The sequence below is a fragment of the Musca autumnalis genome, unplaced genomic scaffold (assembly GCF_047663935.1).
Source record: "Musca autumnalis isolate F117 unplaced genomic scaffold, ASM4766393v1 scaffold_2, whole genome shotgun sequence".
Classification (NCBI taxonomy): Eukaryota; Metazoa; Arthropoda; class Insecta; order Diptera; family Muscidae; genus Musca; species Musca autumnalis.
In genome coordinates, this window is record NW_027411755.1 from 226384611 (window position 1) to 226406843 (window position 22233).

Below are 22233 nucleotides of genomic sequence, written 5' to 3' on the forward strand. Positions count from 1 at the left end.
GTCTATATCATCAGCATAAGCAAGTAACATGTGGCTATTGGTGTAGATTGTGTTACTTCTTTTGAAGTTTGCCTCTCGTATAACCTTTTCTAGCAGGATGTTAAAAAGATCACACGAAAGGCTGTCTCCTCGCCTGAAACCCCTTTTGGTACAAAACTCTTTGGAGAGGTTCTTTCCTATTTTAACTGAAGATCTTGTGTCAGTTTGAGTCATTTTACAAAGCCGAATGAGCTTGCGGGGATACCAAATTCAGACATGGCCTGGAATACCGATCGATCTGCATCTCTTGGGTCTTCTCCAGGATTTGCCGCAGAGTAAATATTTGGTCAATTGTGGACTTGCAAGGTCTAAAGCCGCATTGGTATGGTCCAATTATTTCGTTGACCATGAGCTTTAGTCATTCGCACAATATCCCTGACACTATCTTGTAGGCGATAGGGAGAAGACTTATGCCCCTATAGTTGGAGCATAAAGTCTTATCTCCTTTCTTATGGACGGGACACAGGATGCTCAGGTTCCAATCGTCGGGTACGCGTTCTTCCTGCCAGATGGAGCTAATTAGCTGATGCATACATCTTACAGCATGTCGCCTCCGGTTTTAAACAGCTCGGCTGGTAGGCCACCAGCTCCTGCTGCCTTTTTATTCTTCAGCCGGTTTATTGCTGTCTTTACCTCATCTTGGCCAGGTGGTATACATTCAATACCATCTTCTGGGATTGGATCTGTGGTATCTTCGTCGACGTCGCTACTATTGGATACCAACAGTTTGGAAAAATGTTCTTTCCATATCCTTAGCACACTATCTGTATCAGTTACCAGACTACCTTGCTGGTCTCTACAAGAGGATGTGCCAGTTCCAAAGCCATCAGTTTGATGTTTCACTTTTTGCTAGAATTTTCGAACTTCAATCTGTCTCCTTTACATCTCGATTTGTTCACACTCCCGCTTTTCCATCTCTCTCTTGTTCCTGCGGAAAAGACGTTTCTCCTCTCTCCTTTTCTCCCGATACCTCTCTCGTGCGCTACGCGTTGCTACTGATTGTAAAGTAGCCCTATGTGCCGCATTTTTCTCTTCGGTAGCAGCACGACATTCCTGGTCATATCATGGCGTCCTTGGTGAAGGTCTCTGGTATCCAAGTACTGATTTTGCGGCTGTTTGCATGGAGTGGGCAATGTTTTGCCATTGTCCTCATATGTTATCGGGACGAGGAGTGCTTTGATTAAGCAGTTGGGCCAGTTGAGTGGAATTTGCTGTGGCTATCTGTTGTGATTTCAGCTTACCGATGTCCAACTTCCGTGTTGTGTCTGTTAGCACTTTGTTTCCTACGTTTAATCTGGTACGTACTCGTACCTTTGCTGCAACAAGGTAGTGGTTCGAGTCTATGTTTGCACCTCGGAACGATCCTACATCCAACATGCTTGATGAATGTCTTGCATCAATAACAACGTGATCATTTTGATTTCTTGTTCTTTGATCTGGCGACAGCCAGGTGACGCTTTTCCCGTTCCATCGTATTTCCTGTATGGCAGTAATGTCAGCCTTGTACTTTTCAAGTACATCTGCCAAATCGTAAAGAGTGCGAACATTCCAGGTGCAGATTCGCAGATCATGGTCCTTAAAACGTTTGCGGTGGTCGTCAACTTTTGAGGGATTTGTTTTTCTTTTCTTTCATTTTTTCATAGTAGGCTGTTTTTTTCTAGGGGAGGGTTACTAACTCGACGCCCAAACCCAAGTTTTTAACGTTCTTATGGGTGAACGCGCGGCACATGTTAGCTCACTACCTTTAACGGGTGTTAAAGGTAGTTCCCCAAGTGACACCACGGGGAGGTCAGGGTCCACTTGAGATGAAAGTGGGACCAAGATAAATCCTGGGCTTTGCCATGGTAAAGTCTATCAGGACCGTAGCTTGGTATCTTCCATCCCCTACGTCACCCACTACCGGCCCACGCCTTAATATAGTCCCCATAGAACGGTACCTCCCGACTTTCGGTATTTTGAAGCTTGTGACCACAATAATCCATAGAAATGGCTAAAATTTGGTATTTAGTCTTCGCTGGGGGTATTCAACTTTCCCCCCTAAATTTGTCGGTATAGGTCTACGCCTTCATATAGCCCCATAGAACGGTACATCCCAATTTTCGATATTTTGAAGTTTGTTGTCTCAATAGTCAACATAAATGGCTAGAATTTTGTATTTAGTCTTCGTGGGTGGTACAAAACTTTCCACCTGAAATTTTTAGGGGTAGGTCCACGCCTTCATATTGCCCTTATAGAACGGTAAATCCCGATTTTCGTAATTCTGAGGGTTGTAACGTCAATATCCCACCAAAATGACTGAAATTTGTTATTTAGTTTTCCATGGGGTTATAAAATATTCCAGAAGAGAATTATCAGCATAGGTTCACGTCTTGGTTATGGACCACAATGAATGAAAGCCTTTGTGGGGCAGATGTCATTGCCTTGCAATGAATTAAAAATTGACATGTGGTCACCAATTTTTATGCTTGACTGTTGGCGTGCTGTTATAAAAATTCATTCTCATTTTGTGGTCCAAAGGTGGCACATGACTGAACTACATTTAATAAATATAAAGCGATAAATAAATAGCCGCTAAGTAAATATTTCAAAACAGTTTTAAGCAGCAATTCAACATGAGAACTTGGATTATCTTAGTGTGTCTGGTTGGCGTTTTTGGTGCACAATTTCAAGTGCTTGGTATCAATGCCCAATTTTATCAAACACCGAACAAAGTTAGCTACTTTATTAATCAGAATTATGCAGTAAGTAGTGTATTCCGTTTCATTATACAAAAAAATATAACGGTTTTATTTAATCAATTTTACAGTACACATGGTTTGAAGCCCTTCTGGAATGTAATAATCGTAATATGACATTGTTGTCGCTGGACGATGATACAAAGTTAGAGGATATTTTTAAAATCACAGTGAAATACAGATTGTAAGTTTTGTGAAGAAGACAACATATTTTCATTCTAGGGCCAGCAACTTAATTTTTGTTATTTTTTCTTTTAGTGCAAAAAAGACTCCTCACTTGTGGACTGGTGGTGTGGGTTCGAATAAAAAATTTATTTGGTTTGCTACTGGAAAACCGGTAGTATCTAGCTTATGGGCTCCTGGTAATCCAGACAATTCAGCCGGTGTTGAAAACTGTGTTCAAATCTTTGAAAATGCAAAACAATTAAACGACATCAAATGTACCGAAAAAATGGGATATGTTTGTGAAAAGTTGAGGACTGAAGATGGAGCAGAACAAAAGCAGACAGCAGCAGGTTATGACAAATATAAAGGATTGGTGTTTAATTTTAATCAAGGCAAATAATAAAAAACCGATAACAAGAAAATAAAGGAATACAAATAAGAATTCTGTTTTTGAAAGTGGTGGGGATTTTTTAAGATTTTTAAGAGCAACCGAAGAGGTCAAAACTCGTTGATTTTTTTAATAATTTTTAGGAGTAGCCAAAAGGCCACAAAACGTTATTTTTATAAAAGATTTTTTGGTGCAACCACGACGGCCACACGGCGTGAATTCTTTTTAAAATTTAGCAGCAACCAAAGACAAGGTACGTCCCTTACATTCTGTCGCGCTATCTATACTTGGGTACCAAAAACTACCACATGAAGTGCATAACACGATCAGGAAGACATGGTCCTATACCATAAAATTTCAGGTGGAACGTTTTCACCCCCAACGAAGACTAAATACCACATTTCAGCAATTTCGGTGGGATATTGAGGCCACCACCTTCAAAGTAAATTGGGAGGTTCAGTTCGTTGGGGGCTAAATGAAGGCGTCGACCTGTCTGACAAATTTGAGGTGGAAGGGTTTATACCCCCAACTAAGAATAAATGCCAAATTTCAACCATGTCGGTGGGATGGTACAGTTCTTTGGGGCTAAATGAAGGCGTGGACAGATACCGACAATTGAAAGGTACTGTTCTATGGTTTTATTGGTAGAAAACATTTCTGCAGATAATTGGCGCTTCAAGACCAAGTTTTGATATAGCCCTCGTAGAATGGTCCATCTTGCTACATCTGTGTTTGTGATTCTAATTACAAGGATTTTCATTTTTGTTGTGTCAAGTCCATGCTTCCTGACATGTTGACCCAAAGCCTCTAAAAATCAACAAAACCACCGACCGATTTGACCGTAATTTTGTACATCGGAAATTTTATTCTAAACCTATATCAAATTCCAAAGAGTTCTGTATCGGAAATCAACTTCAAGTACCTCCTTTACAATCCTCTTCGAAGAATATTTTGAAATTTTTATCAAGGGTTGTTGTTATAGTAGCATCGCAAATATGTTCCTTTAATTTTTTTCAGTTATCATGTTCTCTTTCCTCTGTATCCAGAATCAAAAATTCTGCACTCTGGACTGGCTGCGTCCAATTTCAGAAAAGTAGAGGTTGAACCATTCCCAAGAACTGTGCAGCTCTCTGAAGTGGTGATTGTTAAATTCTCTGAACCCTAGCCAATAAGCCATGGTAAAGATTCAGAAAAGTACGGAGACGATGATAGGACGGTTGTCTGAGCCAAGGGAAATGGGTGGCGGGTTGCCAGGATACGTCATTTATCAGACCTGAGCCCAATTCCACGAAACACCTTATGAACTTTTCATTTTGCACTTAGCCATATTTTTGATAATTCGCAAATTTTTGCGTTCCACAGAACCCTTATTTTTGATAAGTGATAAGTTGAGTTTGCTATGTTTTCAAAACAATTTTGCTCTCTTTTTAAATTCTGTTCCACAAACGTTCCCTTCCGCTAAGTGAAGAGTTGTAACTTCAAAGTGTATTTTGCTAAGATTTTGCAAAAAATTGTATTTTGAATTTTGGTTTTGCAGACCGAATATTGATAAGTTTGCCTTAAATTTGCGGGGTAAACGCTCTCGTTGCTAATGAACATTGTTAAAACTAGTAAAGGGTTTTCAGAACTTTCACCCTTCAAACCAAGGGGAAATAAGCGTGGATTTTTTAAAGATTTTTAGGAGTTACCAAAAAGCACAATGGGCGTGGATTTTTTTTAAAGATTTTTAGGGGCAACCAAAGAAGATTTTTAGGAGTTACAAAAAAGGACAATGGGTTTGGATTTTTTTTAAAGATTTTTAGGGGCAACCAAAGAAGATTTTAGGAGTTACCAAAAAGCACAATAGGCGAGCATTTTTTAAAAGATTTTTAGGAGTTACCAAAAAGCACAATGGGCTTGGATTTTTTTTTTTTAAATTTTTAGGGGCAACCAAAAAGCACAAAAGGGATGGATTTTTTTAAAGATTTTTAGGGATAACCAAAGAAGACAATAGGCGTGTGAAGCACCCCATTCCGAACTTCCAAACTCCGAACCATCATACAAATCGATGTTTCTCGGTTTTACACTTAGTCTAAACTATTGAGAATAAATTTTTATTTAATTTTATTTTATTTTATTTCATTTCATTTCATTTTATTTTATTTTATTTAATTTTATTTTATTTTATTTTATTTTATTTTATTTTATTTTATTTTATTTTATTTTATTTTATTTTATTTTATTTTATTTTATTTTATTTTATTTTATTTTATTTTATTTTATTTTATTTTATTTTATTTTATTTTATTTTATTTTATTTTATTTTATTTTATTTTATTTTATTTTATTTTATTTTATTTTATTTTATTTTATTTTATTTTATTTTATTTTATTTTATTTTATTTTATTTTATTTTATTTTATTTTATTTTATTTTATTTTATTTTATTTTATTTTATTTTATTTTATTTTATTTTATTTTATTTTATTTTATTTTATTTTATTTTATTTTATTTTATTTTATTTTATTTTATTTTATTTTATTTTATTTTATTTTATTTTATTTTATTTTATTTTATTTTATTTTATTTTATTTTATTTTATTTTATTTTATTTTTTTATTTTATTTTATTTTATTTTATTTTATTTTATTTTATTTTATTTTATTTTATTTTATTTTATTTTTTATTTTATTTTATTTTATTTTATTTTATTTTATTTTATTTATTTTATTTTATTTTATTTTATTTTATTTTATTTTATTTTATTTTATTTTATTTTATTTTATTTTATTTTATTTTATTTTATTTTATTTTATTTTATTTTATTTTATTTTATTTTATTTTATTTTGTTTTACTTTCTTGAATTCAATTTTATTTTATTGTATTTCATTTAATTTTATTTTATCTTGTCTTATTTAATTTTTCTTTTATTTCACTTCACTTCATTTTATTTTATTAATTTTTTGTTTTTCACTAAATTGAGTAATTATTAAAGCTCGAGGTCATGTTTAATTTTTAAAATTTCCTTATTAATCTTTATTAAAAATTAGACATAAATTAAACATAACAATTTAATAACATAAAAAGTCGATAATACACAAAATTTGAATTTTTTCACTTTAGTTTATTTTGTTTTACCTTATTTTATTTTATTTCACTTCATTTTATTTTATTTCATTTATTTTTTATTTATAATTTAACATTGCTAAGTAGAAAATAATGCAAAGATGATAAAATGTTCTGTGAAACAAATAACAACCACACTTTGTCAGAGAACTGAGAGACTTATCAAGGTGGCGAAAAAAAGGACCGCAACAACTTTGCTAAAGAGAACGGTTTAAAAAAAAAAATTGCTAAGTGCAAAGAGAAATTGCAAGAAAACAAAAAAATTATCACTTTTCAAAATACCTACTTTTTGATAAGTGCAAAGTGAAAAGCGATAAGTTGTTTCGTGGATTAGGGCCCTGGTACGACAATGGTGATAGCTGTCGTACTGTGACAATCTCATCTTATCTTCACCGTGCAAAACGTGAAGCTATCAATTTGTTCGGCAAGCGTTGTACCCCTCTGGTCATTACCTAGGACGGAATACCTAAGATCATGATGGGCACAGTGTGACCTAGCTATTAATCGATGGTATGAATACATTAAGCAGCTACAGGTGACTGTGAGCTTAGTTTTACTGGATCGCGGCGACCATGCTGTTTTTCCGACTCATAAAATCTTCAATTTATCTGACCTTGGTGAGGAGACAATTGCAATTGAATTGTAGGAATGATGTACTTCCATGGCGCTGAACAACAACTTGTGGTGTAAGATGCTGTGCTTGTTGTTGTTGTTGGGGAGACTGCGGGCGGTGCACAGTTTTGCCGCTTCCATACAAAAGTGGACAAAAATAGAAGGAGTTGACCTAGGTTGATAAATTTTTGCACAAGTACTTATAAGGGCATAGGAATGAAAAATTTCAACTTTGGTCCATATCGGTTCAGATTTGGATATAGCCCCCATATATATCTTTCCCCGATTTTGCTATAACTCGGTCAATTTTGATCGAACAGCCTTCAAATTTAATATGTAATATTTTCTTGGGCCCACGAGTAGCTCTACCGATTCTCACAAAAATCGCATCAGATTTGGATATAGTCTCCATATATATCTTTCCCCGATTTTGCTATAACTCGGCCAATTTTAGTCGAATAGCCTTCAAATTTTATATGTGATATTTTCTTTCCCATAAATACCTTTCCCCGATTTTGCTATAAATCCCTCAATTTTTGATGAATAGCTTTCAAATTTAATTTTCCTCAGGCCACTGTTCAGTTTTACCGATTTTGATTTGATTTCGCAAAAATCGGTACAGATTAGGATATAGGCTCTATATATGTCTTTCACCGATTTTGCTATAAATCGATAAATTTTTGAAACATAGCCTTCAAATTTAACATGGGATGTTTTCTTAAGGCCTTTTGCAGTTTCACCGATTTTGATAAAAATCGGTTTAGATTTGGATATAGCTCTCATATATATTTTCACCTAACACGCAATGTATGTGAGATATTGCTTAAATAAGAAAATATGACGTAATTATCCGTACTTGAGTGACATCGAAATTATATATCGAAGCCATGTTCAAACCTGAACCGATATGGACCAAAGTTGATTTTTTTTTCATTCCTGTGCCCTCATAAGTACTTGTGCAAACATTCATCAACCTAGGTCAAAGGTAAAACTGAACAGGGGCCTGAGGAACATCCCATGTTAAATTTGAAGGCTATTCATCAATTGAGCGAATTATAGCAAAATCGTGGGAAGATATATATGGGGGCTATATCCAAATCTGAACCGATTTTTACGAAAATCGGTAAACCTATTCAGGGGCCTAAGAAAATATCGCACATAAAATTTTAAGGCTATGCGATTAAAATTGACCGAGTTATAGCAAAATCGGTGATAGATATATATGGGGGCTATATCCAAATCAGAACCGATTTTTGTGAAAATCGGTGTAGCTATTCAGGGGCCTAAGAAAACAACACGTACTAAATTTGAAGGCTATCCGATCAAAATTGAACAAGTAGTAGTTAAATCGGGAAAAGATATATATGGGGCTTATATAAAATCTGAACCGATATATCTCAGAAGGTTGCAGGGATGGGCAGAAAGTTTTTGAACATTTTAATTTTGAAGAGATGTCCAATTAACGGAAAACAAGAGCCGAGGTGGCAATAGGTGGCAATCAAAAGATCTGCTCTACTAAATAATAAGAATTTGAATTTTTTTTATCAAATTTAAATTTTGATTTCTTGATAACGGTACATTGCCCACGTGCAGTTGATGTCAACTTTTTGTACTAAAATTTTATATTTATAGCCCACCCATCAAATCCCCATCCAAAACTTTTAATTTTATAAACAAACTTTTCAGAAAATGTTATTTTAAAAATTGTCTAATTTTCATATGATTACCGCTTTAGATTACTGTGGGAAATATTTTTCATATTTCAAGGGCTATAACTTCATTATGGATGCACATATCGACAAAATTCTTTCAGATTCGTTGTATGGGATGTGTTTACTGTAAGAAAAAATCATGAACATATGTAAAGGTTAACATCACAATTTTTGATTTTTGTCCACGAGGCAACACTGTGCGGTGTGTCGCATTCCGACGACGACGGAGTTTGAGACACTCTGGGAGATGTTCTGACGCAGCAAACAGCAACATAACTCCTATCGCAGTAAACCTGGATGCGACTAAGGTCAGAGCACCCAGAAGAGTTTACCCATTACCTACATCCATAACATCTCACCGATACTTGCATATGTCGAATGCGGATTTGGCAAACGGAACAGATTCATGCCTCGGGGTTCATTTCTATTCCGGCACGAACCAAAAGAGCTCGGAACAGGCATTTTGGGATAAATTACTGGTAAAAAAATGTTCGAATGTTTTTCGGGTCAATCCGGTGCATAAAACCGGCCGCCGCAAAGTGTTTCAGAAATCGATTTTCCTGGCTAAAATTCCATTTTTTGTTGTCACAGATTGTTCATTTCTATAATGGTTTTTGGTAAACATATTAAAACTAAGGAAGGAACTGGAAGGTGTGGGCGTGGCGTGCTCCTAAAGACGAAAAATGTTTCCCAATTTTGGAAAATACGTAATTTTGCAAATTTCTGGAGAAAAAACAGATATTTCTCAGAAACTATAACAGATATTGTGTTTATTGTTTTTCTGTTAGGTAAGTAGGATTGTTTTCTTTTAAGAGCCGTTTTAATAAATTACCGTAGTGTTTACACAGAGTGAGCTATTTAATTTTTCCTCAGGTACTAAATTTTAGTGAAATTCCAAATTTAGTGGACTAGGATGATTCCTGATACTGCCCTCTTTCAGCTCATATATACTTTTGTACCCGTCCCATTCTAACAGTTTAACACCTTTTTTTTTGCAATTACAGTATAGTCTCGATAATCCGGACAACGCGGTAATCCGGGCACTAGAATTTTTTACATTGTAGACTCTGTAATCCGGACATCACATATTTTTCTTACCTCGGTAATCCGGACACCAATATTTTTTCCTATCTTGGGCATTATATTATTATTTATTTCATTGAAGTTTTCGTTCTTAGCAATAGTAATTGGTATATGCATAAGAAAAATTAAGTTTTTCAAAGTTTTCTGTCCAAAACTTGACTTTCTAGATAGCCACTGTTAACTCAGTTATACAGTCAATATGTGATTAACTCTATCTGAATCTGTCAAATGATTTTCACATCGTTCAACCATTGATGACTGGCTATGATACGCAACAGTATTTTAAAGCTAGTGCTGGGTAGCCTAGTTCCCCTAAAATTTTATATTGCGTGTCCCTTTCCTGTAAAGGAATTAGTTCATAGCTCTCAAATCAGGGAGAAAGTCCTTTGGGGCATATAATGTATTCCCAGAATATTTTATCTAGAAATGATTAAATCATTTAAATCGCTGGGAATAGCTTAGTTTTTACTGAGATTTGTAGCTAAACGAGGAAACGAGTAGATACCCAATATAGACATTTCAATAAATTACAAAATCGTATGGCCCCTTTTATTTTGTTTCTTTGGCATTCAAAATCACCGGTAACTAAGTATTGCTATATTGCATTCTCGTAATTATGCAACCAATATCTATATATATAAAAGAGCAGTGAGGTGAGGTATTCACTGACTGATTCATCAGCGCCCAGACGAAACCGCTGAAGCTAGAAAGTTGACATTTTGGGTATAGGTTTCTGTTGGTGTGTAGGGGTGAGATAAGGCTGGGTTTTTGGAAATTCGACCTAGAAGTGTACGAAAAGTACTAAAAGGTACTAAATATAGTACCCTTTGTATTAGGCAAACGGTAAGAGTTAGAATTCTGAAATTTGGAATGAGGGTCACTGATGGAGAGTTAGAAAGATGTACCAAAGGGTTTTTGGAAATTCGAACTATAAGTGTACGAAAAGTACTAAAATTTACAAAATTTAGTACCAATTGTACATTTTGAACGGATATAGCTAGAATCATGGAATTTGGTATGGAAATCAAGGTTGGGAAGTGGTGTTGATGTTATTAAATGTTTTTGGAAAATCGTACTAATGTGTACGAAAAGTACTAAATGATACTAAATTTAGTACAAATTATATTTGGGTGAACGGATAGAACTAAAATCCTGAAATTTGGAATTAAGATTACTGTTGAAGTGTATGATTGAGACATGAGGGTGATTTTGGAAATTCGTACTTATGTGTACGAAAATTACTAAATGGTACTAAATTTAGTACAATTTTGATTTGTATGAACGGATGGAGTTGGAATCCTGAAATTTGAAATTACGGTCAATTGTGGAGAGTAACGAAGAAAACTAAATGGTACTAAATTTAGTACAATTTGGATTTGGGTGAATGGATAGAGCTGGAATACAGACATTTGGAATGATAGTCACTGATAAAAAGTAACAATGAAAGGTTTTTGGAAATTCCAACTATAAGGGTACGAAGAGTAAAAAATGGTACTAAATTTAGTACAATTTTGATTTGGGTGAACGGATTGAGCTGGAATACAGACATTTGGAATGGGGGTTACCGATGAAGAGTAACAATGAAAGGTTTTTGTAAATTCGAACTATAAGGGTAAAAGTACTAAATGGTACTAAATTTAGTACAATTTGGATTTGGGTGAACGGATAGAGCTGGAATTCTGAAATTTGGAATGAGGATCAGTAATGAAGAGTAAAAATGAAAGGTTTTTGGAATTAGAGCTATAAGTGTACGAAAAGTAATAAATTGTACTAAATTTAGTACAATTTGGATTTGTGTGAACGGATAGAGCTGGAATCCTGAAACTTGTAATGAGGGTCACTGATGGAGAGTAACAAAGAAAGGTTTTTAAAAATTCGAACTATAAGTGCACGAAAAGTACTAAATGGTACTAAATTTAGTACAATTTGGGTTTGGGTGAACGGATAGAGCGGGAATACAAACATTTGGAATAAGGGTCACTGATGAAGAGTAACAATGAAAGGTTTTTGGAAATTCGAACTGTAAGGATACGAAAAGTACTAAATGGTACTAAATTTAGTACAATTTGGATTTGGGTGAACGGATAGAGCTGGAATCCTGAAATTTGTAATGAGGGTCACTGATGGAGAGTAACAAAGAAAGTTTTTTAGAAATTCGAACTGTAAGTGCACGAAAAGTACTAAATGGTACTAAATTTAGTACAATTTGGGTTTGGGTGAACGGATAGAGCGGGAATACAAACATTTGGAATGAGGGTCACTGATGAAGAGTAACAATGAAAGGTTTTTGGAAATTCGAACTATAAGGATACGAAAAGTACTAAATGGTACTAAATTTAGTACAATTTTGATTTGGGTAAACGGATTGAACTGGAATACAGACATTTGGAATGAGTGTCACTGATGAAGAGTAACAATGAAGGTTTTCGTAAACTCGAACTAAAGGTACGAAAAGTACTAAATGTTACTAAATTTTGTACAATTTGGATTTGGATGAACGGATAGAGCTGGAATCCTGAAATTTGAAATTACGGTCAGTGGTGGAGAGTAACAAAGAAAGATTTTTGTAAATTCTAACTATAAGTGCACGAAAAGTTCTAAATTGTACTAAATTTAGTACAATTTGGATTTGGGTGAACGGATTGAGCTTGAATCCTGAAATTTGTAATGAGGGTCACTGATGGAGAGTAACAAAGAAAGGTTTTTAGAAATTCGAGCTATAAGTGCACGAAAAGTACTAAATGATACTAAATTTAGTACAATTTGGATTTGGGCGAACTGATAGATTTGGAATCTTGAAATTTGGAATGAGAGTCACTGTTGAAGAGTAAAAATGAAAGGTTTTTGGAATTCGAACTAAACTTATACGAAAAGTACTAAATATAGTACAATTTAGATATGGGTTAACGAATAGGGCCGGAATCCTGAAATTTGGAATGGGGGTCACTGATTAAGAGTAAGAAAGATGTACCAAAGGTCGAAAAGTCCTAAATGGTAGTGAGTTTAGTATGATTTGGATTTGAAGAGCTGGAATCCTGAAATTTGGAATTAAGGTTACTGTTAGAATATAAAATTGAGATATGGAGAAAGCTTTGGAAAATGGTACTAATGTGAACGAAGCAGTACTAACTGGTACGGAATTTTCTGTATTTGCGTGAACAGATTACTGTTGGAGTGAGGTAGTTTTGGAAATGCATACTTATGGAAACGTGCTAAATGAAACTACATTGGCTATAAATTGGGGTTAGGTGAACGGATAGAGCTGAGATATGAAAGTACATTTTGGAAAATCGTGTACGAAAAGTGCTAAATGGTACAAAATTTGGTACCTTTTGGTATTTGCAATATGGTAGAGAATTTTGTACAATTTGTGACTTTGTAAAGGGTAGAACTGGAATTTTGAAATTCGGTACTAGATTAGCAATTGGTGTTTAGAGTGGAGGTAGGGAGGAGGTTTTGAAAATTCGTACTTATTTATACAAAAAGTACTAAATAGTACTATAATGAGTTTCAGGAGAACAGATAAAGCTGGAAAAGTGAATTGGGGTTAGGATATATGTTGAATATAAGGAAGTAACCTTTTAAAATACACTAAGTCGAGAGGTACCGTTATATGGGGATATACGAAAACGTGGATTTTTATGGTCATTTTGGATTTCTATGGCCATTTTGAATGCCGAAAATTTAACGGGCCTATTCGGGTTCTGGGCGAAACCGCTAAAGCTAGAACCTTGCATTGTAAATGTGCGTGATTATTGTTGTGAAGGCGTGAGATAAAGTTTAGTGTTTGGAAATTCGTACTGGAAGGGAATGCTGTGTTAGTGAAGGGTTAAAACCGGGCGTCAAATCTGAAATGTGCAATGTGATACGTAGTTTTGGAAATTCGAAATAAAAAATATGGTAGTTGTGTAGGGATGCGATACTTCAGATTTTTTTATAAACTATGAGTACAAACGAAAAAAAATTGGTAATAAAAATAGGTCTTAGTAACAGTATTCTAACAGAATCTCCAGTATTCACCATTCCCGTATTAAATATTGTTTATATATATTTGTTCCCTTTCCGCATACGAAGTAGCGGGCATTTGCTAGTACATATATAAATTCAATTTTATCTTATTCGTAAGCTATACAATTTTGTGAATCAGTATCTCTTTTTGTTTCGTCAACGAGATGAAATCATTTGTCGATGTTAATGGAAATGGCTAAATATTCACTATAATGAGATGAGTGCAATTGAAGTCTGAAGATCTACCGCGAGTCGTAAGAGGCTCATGTCCAATGGACAAGGTAAATCAATATATTTACATGGGCTACGAAGTTTACGTCTTAAAAAAACTATGAATAAATATATCGTCTCCTTATAAAACAGTGTCATAACTGCAATCTTCCAACTTCAACTTATATATCTCAAAAATGATACAACCTAGGATAAAGATACGAAAGCCAACCTTGTAGAGAATTTTCACAACTACAATATTTTGTGTAGTCCCATTCCGATAGGACTTGCGGTTTTCAAGCAAAATTTTGAAGACCTGAGAAAAAAATCTGAATGATTGATCTGAACTTCTATATTTCAAAAACGGTAAAACCTACGAAAATATTATGCAGATCAATCTTGTACACCGCTACAACATTTTCTTTAGTCCCATTTCGATATACCTTGCGGTTTCCAAGCAAAATCGTGAAAACCTAAAAAAACGTAAAAATGTGAACATTGACCACGATTTATTTAAAAATCCCGAAATTATCATAAAGGTCCATCTTGTAGAGAATTTTTATAGCTACAACATGTTGTTTAGATAGGATTGGCGGTTTCCAAGCAAAATCGTGAAAACCTAAAAACCTCTTAAAAATACCGACTTGAATCGCGATTTATTTAAAAAGTGCTGCGGCGATTTTTTGTTTTGTTTTTTTTTTTTTTATTTTTCTCATCTATGAACATTGTAGTTTCAGAATCCGTAAAAACTTCGCAGGTGTAAGCACCTTTCATTTAAAGTTGCATCAAGAGCACCGTGAGTTGTAGAGAAGTTTTACATGACAAAAATACTCAGCAAATGTCACCTAAATTACGCTGGAGGAATATAATAAAATTGGGTAGCCAGGGAAGCTGCTCCCGGTCTTAAAGTGGTCGCAACCCGTGATATTTGCTAAACATCATTTCGTTTACTTTATATGTCAGGTTATTGCCTAGTGAAAGTCCGTTATTAATGATTTAAACGTACAAATTGATATGTTTTTGTTACTACTCGGCAATCCGGACAATTCAGTAATCCGGACACCGCACAGCGTTGCCGCTTCCATACACAAGTGGACCAAAATAGAAGAAGTTGACCTAGGTTGGTGAATTTTTGCACAAGTACTTATAAGGGCATAGGAATGCAAATTTTCAACTTTGGTCCATATGGGTTCAGATTTGGATATAGCCCCCATATGTATCTTTCCCCGATTTTGCTATAAGTTGGTCAATTTTGATCATATAGACTTCAAATTTAACATGTAACATTTTCTTAAGCCCCTGAGTAGCTCTACCGATTTTCAAAATAAATCGGTTCAGATTTGGATATAACCCCCATATATACCTTTCCCCGATTTTGCTATAAATCGGTCAATTTTAATCGAATAACCTTCAAATTTTATATGTGATATTTTCTTAGGCATCTGAGAAGTTTCACCGATTTTCAGAAATTTCAAGGTTATTCGATCAAAATTAAACAATTATATGGGGGCTATGCCCAAATCTGAACTGATTTTTAGGAAAATCGTTGAACCTTTCCAGATTTTAAGGCTATTCGAACAAAATTGACCGAGTTATAGCAAAATCGGGGAAAGATATATATATGAGGGCTTTATCTATATCTAAACCGATTTTTGTGAAAATCAGTGTAGCTATTCGATCCAAATTGACCAAGTCGTAGCAAAATCGGGAAAAGATATTTATGGGGGCTATATAAAGTCTAAACCGATATATCTCTGAAGGTTACAGGGATGGGCAGAATGTTTTTACACATTTCACTTCGGAAGAGATGTCCAATTAACAGGTACCCGAAGAAGTGAAGCGATATGGTCCATCTTCGAACTCAAATTAAGTTTGGACAAAATATTACGATACCTTACATTTCGTTCGAATCAGACAGACGGACGGACATGGCTAAATCGGCTCCAAATTGGCTTAAACTAATTTCGTCCAAACATACTTGGGGTTGGTCTAAAACCGTTATTCCGATGAGGCACATTTTTGGTCGTATGAAAGTGTATATACCTTCGTTAGCCTAAAGGCTGAGGGTATACAAATTACAGTTTAAGGTCAGCTTTTGGATCGTTTTCAAATTTTTACCAGCATGATGGTCTTGCGGTCCTTATTACCACGGTACGATTTGTTTTCGGGTCATGTAAATATTTCTTATGATAATGACACAATGATTGAAAAACCCCTATCGGCGCCGAATAAAATCACTGATGAGCACGAATTGAGTATACCCAGGAAAAAAATACTCCCAAAATAATGGGCTTTGTAAGGGATTTTTGGCAGCCGTAACTATTTACAAATCCCCCTACTAACCCATTTTTATACCCTCCACCATAGTATGGAGGGTATATTAAGTTTGTCATTCCGTTTGTAACACATCGAACTAATCATTTGCGATCCTATAAAGTATATATATTCTTGATCAGGATAAAATTCTAAGACGATCTAGCCATGTCCGTTTGTCCGTCTGTTGTAATCACTCTAGCGTCCGCAATAATTGAGATAGAGTGCTGAAATTTTGCACCCGAGGGTTTTTTTTCCATAGGCAGGTCAAGTTCGAAGATGGGCTATATCGGTCTACTCCTTGGTATAGTCCCCATATATCGGTACCTCCGGATTTGAGGTATTTTGACGTTCTTCGCCACATTTGCTGACCGAATTAGCTATAATTTGGCACTTAGGGTTCCTAGTGATCAAAAAACTTATATCCCAAAGGATATGGGCATAGGCCCATGTTTTGGTATAGCCCCCATATATCGGTACCTCCCGATTTTCGGTATTTTCAGAATTTTAGCTACAATTTTTAACCGAACTAGCTGTAATTTGCCATTTGAGGTTCTCAGTGGTCATGAAACGTTGCCACAAAGCATCGTCAACATAGGTCCATGTTTTGGTATAGCCCCCATATAATGGTACCTCCCGATTTTCGGTATTTCGAGAATTTTAGCCACAATTTGTGAACGAACTATCTGCAATTTGACATTTGAGGTTCTTAGTGGTCATGAAACATCTCCACCAAACATCGTCAACATAGGTCTATGTTTTGGTATGGCCCCCTTATAACCGTACCTCCCGATTTTCGGTATTTTGAGAATTTTAGCTAAAATTTTTAACCGAACTAGCTGTAATTTGCCATTTGAGGTTCTCAGTGGTCATGAAATATCTCCACCAAACATCGTCAACATAGGTCCATGATTTGGTATAGCCCCCATATAACCGTACCTCCCGATTTTCGGTATTTTGAGAATTTTAGCTGCAATTTTTAACCGAACTAGCTGTAATTTGACATTTGAAGTTCTCAGTGGTCATAAAACATCTCAAAAAGAACATCGTCCACATAGTTCCATGTTTTGGTATAGACCCCATATAACGGTATCTCCCGATTTTCGGTATTTTGAGAATTTTAGCTGCAATTTTTAACCGGACTAGCTGTAATGCTCGGTATTTTGAGAATTTTTTGCTACAATTTTGTCTATTCAAAAATAATCGTCAACATAGATCTATGTTTTGGAATATCCCCCATATAACAGTACCTCCCGATTTTCGGTATTTTAAGAATTTTAGCTGCAATTTTTAACCGAACTAGCTGTAATTTGATATTTGAAGTTCTCAGTGGTCATAAAACATCTCAAAAGAAACATCGTCCATATAGGTCCATGTTTTGGTATAGCCGCCATATAACGGTATCTCCCGATTTTCGGTATTTTGAGAATTTTAGCTGCAATTTTTAACCGTACTAGCTGTAATGATCGGTGTTTTGATAATTTTAGCTACAATTTTGTCTATTCAAAAAATAATCGTCAATATAGAGCCATGTTTTGGTATATCCCCCACATAACAGTACCTCCCGATTTTCGGGAATTTTCAGTGGTCACGAAATTTCTTCACAAAAATTCGTCAACATGGGTCCATTTTTGAGGGTCTACATTGTTTTGATGAAACTACCCTCAATTTGACTCTTGAAGTTCCCTGCAGCTATAAATATTTCCGCCAAAAAATTTAAAGATAGGTTGACTCTTTGATATAGCCCCGTTGGTGGTACCTTTCACCTAGCTGAACACATTTTTTTAGATTAGATTAGATAACACTGTGCAACAAAATGGAGGTGAAAGTCTGGGGCACGGAAAATTCCTCTTGGGGAAAAAAGACCTTGGTGAGTATATTATGAACCCCGAACGACAGATCCGCCGTGAGTCGAACTGCCGCGTTATGGCGTGATGAAATTTTTGTTATAGACCCTGTGGGCCATCAGGAATTAGCGTTATATCTTTGTTCACTGTTGCTTAAGTGCTCTACAAAAACAACAAACAAAGACATGATGCTAATTCATGATGGCTTACAGGGTCTCTTGCAAAAACTTCATCACGCCATAACGCGGAAGTTCGACTCACGGCGCATCTGTCCTTCGGGGTTTTTCTGTTACCAAGGGCTTTCATCTCCAAAGGAATTATCGCTGCCCCAACATTTGTGTTCACAGTGTAATTTAAGCAATAGTGGGAGGCAGTAGGATTCTATCCATTGTCGAAAAGTTGTTCCACCTTAAATTGTGAAAGGGCCCTAATTATTCCATTTTATTTAAGACTTTTCAGAATCCGCGAAATCTTCCCATGTGTAAGCGGTTTTCATCAAAAGTTAAGGCGCACTGAGCATGATATTGTTTTACAAGGAGGCGATACAGTCAGTGCATTGTCTCAATTTGAACTTCTATATCTCAAAAACGGTAAAACCTACGAAAAATCATAAAGGTGGAGAATTTTCACAGCTAGAGCATTTTCTTAAGGCCCATTTACATAGGATTCGCGGTTTCCAAGCAAAATCGTGAATACCTAAAGAACCCCTAACAATGTGAATTTAAATCGCGATTTATTTGAAAATCTCTCCGTCGATTTTTTTTTTGTTTCTTGATATTTCTCATCTATGAGCACTGTAGTTTCAGAATCTGCAAAAACTTGCCAGGTATAAGCACCTTCTATTTAAAGTTGGTTAAGGCACACCGTGTATCTAATTTACTTGTTAAGCACACATTTTGCATTAGTTCTTTGTAGTGAATAAATATACATGCTATGGGAAGTATTTTGAATTAATTTTTCGGTTCATTTAAAAATTGAATCGCAAGCAAGCATTTTGAGGATACCGAAGAAGTTAACATGTATTAAGGGAGGACTTTCAGTGATTTGAAGACATCAGGGCCATTTGGAAAAAAATTTTGAAAGAGTTGTGGCAATTTTGTTCCTCTAAGACGATTTGAATTCAAATTCATTTAAATTGCTACCATGGCACAATTACCAAGGTAGTTGCATCGTAAAATTTTGAATATGTTATGTTGTTGGGGAAATTAAAACAAAAATATTTTTTTATAAAGGGATTTGACATTTCATATTCGAATACCTGGTGTGATATTACTACCTGGGTAACTTTGCCAAGATTACTACCAAGCCCATGTGTATTTTTCAAAAAACAGTAGTTTGATAGTATTTTGAATAAATTGTTTTTGTGTTATTAAGTATTTTATTGCAAAAAGTTATTATAAATGTAAACATTGTTAAAATGTGAAAATTTTATAAAATGAATTCAAATCGGACATTGTCAAAATGTGAAGAACGGAATGCATTTTTCATGACTCTGCATGGACTGCTTCAAAATAAGCTATTCATTCACTACTTCACAAGGATCAACTTCAAATAAATTTTGCTGGGTGTATATACCGTCGTTAACCTAAAGGCTGAGAGTAAAAAAACTACAGTTTATGGTCAGCCGTCGGATCGTTTCACATTTTTAACAGCAGGATGGTATTGTCTTATTACCACGGTAAGATTTGTTTCCGGGTCATGTAAATACTTCCTATAATAAGGGACCAATGATTCAAAAAACACTGTCGGCGTCGAATAAAATTACTGATGAGCACGATAACTTGCGAATTGACTATACAATTAGGGCGAAACTTTGCACATCGAAAATTTCTTCCAAACATAAATCAAATTCCATGAAGGGTCTACAGGCCAATATCTTCAGGTATCTCCCTCACAAAATTTCAACATTTTCGTTTCGTTGCAGTTTAAAGACTCCTTGAGGATCACTTTAAAATTTGTATCAATGGTGGTCCTTAGATTTTGTTTACTGCGGTTTAAAATTTTCCAAACATATGGCCCAAAAGATCTAAAAAAACCTTTTCTTAGCAGCTAGGTTGCGTGGCTGGAACAGAAAGTGATCCAATCATTCCATATTTTAATATTTCTGTCTAACTTAAATCAAGTTCGAAGATAGAAGACATCGGATAATTTCTCCCAACATTTGTACTTATGTGCTGTTAAAGGGTTTTTCGTGGTATCATTTGAAATTTGCTTCCAAGGTAGTCTTTGTTATTCTGATTATACAATGATATTGCTTACTGATATAATGACCTAAAACCTATATGGAAATGAAGGCCTACGATAACCACCTAAAATGGCTGGTTCGCACGATAACAAGCAAACTGAATGTTCCATGATGAAACACTTCGATATATACCTTCAGGCACTACTCCTGCAAAACTTCGCCACTTTTGAATTTGAATACAAGTTAAGGCCAGTTCTTGGATCTTGTAGAAATTTTTATAATGGGTAGTCATTGTGATCACTACAACATTATAATTTTTACTTTACTAGGGGAAGCCAATACTTCTTCAGTTGTGGGCTTGAAATGAAGCTATATTTAGGGCCACTCCTTCACTTCACACTAACGTTTTAGCAGTCTTTGTGGTCTATGTTATAAGGCCAAATTGTTTTCTCCATACCTTCTCTCGATAATGACTCGAAGATTTCAAAAACCTCGCCCAAGTTGTGAATCACCATAACAGCTTTTTTTGACTTCCTGCCTAACAATGATGGTGCCTTCTTCAAAAATTGATTACATACATACATATATTTCCAAAAATTGCCAAGACTCTCTTTATAACGAATTATATTTATTAATTAATGAATATTATTTTGATATAAATTAATAGTTAAACCTTTATACTTTCCAGTTGTCACATTTTCCTCGACTTCTTTTTCGTTATTGGTTTCACAAACAAATCCAATTGTACGCAAACAATTTAAATCGTTTAGGTACTTTTTGGCATGCCAAATATTTAGACAATTTTCTTTTCCTTCGGTATTATCGGGATTATTGTCGGACCACAAATGTAAAGCTGTCATTGGTTTGTGATTTTTTATCCACATAAATTTACCCTTGACTCCAATGGCACCAATCCAAAAATCATGCGGTTTCATTGAGCTGTTAAAAGAAAAATAAAAAAGGAAATTAAAGGAATAATTTGATAATTGTATTGAAGAGTTCTTATTGGTAGTCTACATGGAGGATTATTGGTCTTCTACTAGAAGTCCCACTGGCCAATGATAGGTAGACCAATTGGTCATCTAAAAGAACTACCAAGGAATTCTCTATAAGGAGAACTCTATCTTTCCGCATACTTACAATTTATCACTCGTTAACAGCTCGTATAAATCATCGAATTCGCCTTGACTTCCATAGGTATAAAGAGACATGTTGCGATAGATACATTCGAAATAAGCCTCAAACCAGGTATACTAAATATGGGAATAACAAAACGTATTTTTTTTCTATATTAACCACTACGATTTCGATTTGCCTTACTTGGTACAAATGCTCCACATAGTATTTTATGCCTCTTTTTGTTGTGTAGAATTTGCCGCCCAAGACATTTCTTCCCATTAATGGAATTATCAGCAGAATAAAGGGGAGAAATACAATTGTTTTCATATTGCCGTATGAATTGAAACTATTCTGGATATTGTTGAATTTTATATTTAAAGTGGCTTCAAATGCATGGGTGCGATTTGTTGGGAACTTTTTTCTGTTATCACTGAAGAATGTAAAAAAATATAAAACATTTCAGTTTTTTATAAAAGGGTGGTTTTTTGCCCAGCTTAATTTCAGCTTTATTGCTTATCATTTGAAGCAACAATGGTTTTGAAGTGCAAGGTAGTTCAAATTGTTCTATTTTCGGTAAAGGCGGAGAAGACTATGGTTTTGGATACTGTGGTTTCACATGTCCTTATCACATCTTGAAATTTTATAACAACCCGAACTCAAGAATAAGTGTGAATGTGAAATGAATTTACCATTTGCATGAGAATTCACCA

The 22233-nt window shown here is 34.9% G+C and overlaps 2 protein-coding genes across 2 annotated transcripts; one reads left to right on the forward strand and one right to left on the reverse strand.

The window, feature by feature from the left end:
• Positions 1-2610: 2610 nt before the first annotated feature.
• On the forward strand, positions 2611-3375 carry LOC141393337 (lectin subunit alpha-like). The gene is made up of 3 exons (XM_073966332.1): positions 2611-2780; positions 2846-2958; positions 3033-3375. The coding sequence occupies exons 1-3, from the start codon at positions 2652-2654 to the stop codon at positions 3337-3339; spliced, it is 549 nt and encodes a 182-aa protein (XP_073822433.1). The 5' UTR covers positions 2611-2651; the 3' UTR covers positions 3340-3375.
• A 17640-nt stretch (positions 3376-21015) lies between these two features.
• Positions 21016-21879, reverse strand: LOC141393338 (lectin subunit alpha-like). Its single transcript, XM_073966333.1, has 3 exons — positions 21725-21879; positions 21545-21657; positions 21016-21343 (listed from the first exon to the last, which is right to left on the reverse strand). The coding sequence occupies exons 1-3, from the start codon at positions 21848-21850 to the stop codon at positions 21040-21042; spliced, it is 543 nt and encodes a 180-aa protein (XP_073822434.1). The 5' UTR covers positions 21851-21879; the 3' UTR covers positions 21016-21039.
• Between the last annotated feature and the right edge of the window lie 354 nt (positions 21880-22233).

What these genes read in the sequence shown, in the direction of transcription:
- LOC141393337 (XM_073966332.1), top strand. Translation starts at nt 2,652, where the DNA reads ATGAGAACTTGGATTATCTTAGTGTGTCTGGTTGGCGTTTTTGGTGCA. An exon ending in TTATTAATCAGAATTATGCA is followed by an intron (nt 2,781 to 2,845) that starts GTAAGTAGTGTA and finishes TCAATTTTACAG; the next exon opens with TACACATGGTTTGAAGCCCT. An exon ending in ATCACAGTGAAATACAGATT is followed by an intron (nt 2,959 to 3,032) that starts GTAAGTTTTGTG and finishes TTTTTCTTTTAG; the next exon opens with TGCAAAAAAGACTCCTCACT.
- LOC141393338 (XM_073966333.1), bottom strand. Translation starts at nt 21,850, where the DNA reads ATGAAAACAATTGTATTTCTCCCCTTTATTCTGCTGATAATTCCATTA. An exon ending in ATGTGGAGCATTTGTACCAA is followed by an intron (nt 21,658 to 21,724) that starts GTAAGGCAAATC and finishes TCCCATATTTAG; the next exon opens with TATACCTGGTTTGAGGCTTA. An exon ending in CTGTTAACGAGTGATAAATT is followed by an intron (nt 21,344 to 21,544) that starts GTAAGTATGCGG and finishes TTCTTTTAACAG; the next exon opens with CTCAATGAAACCGCATGATT.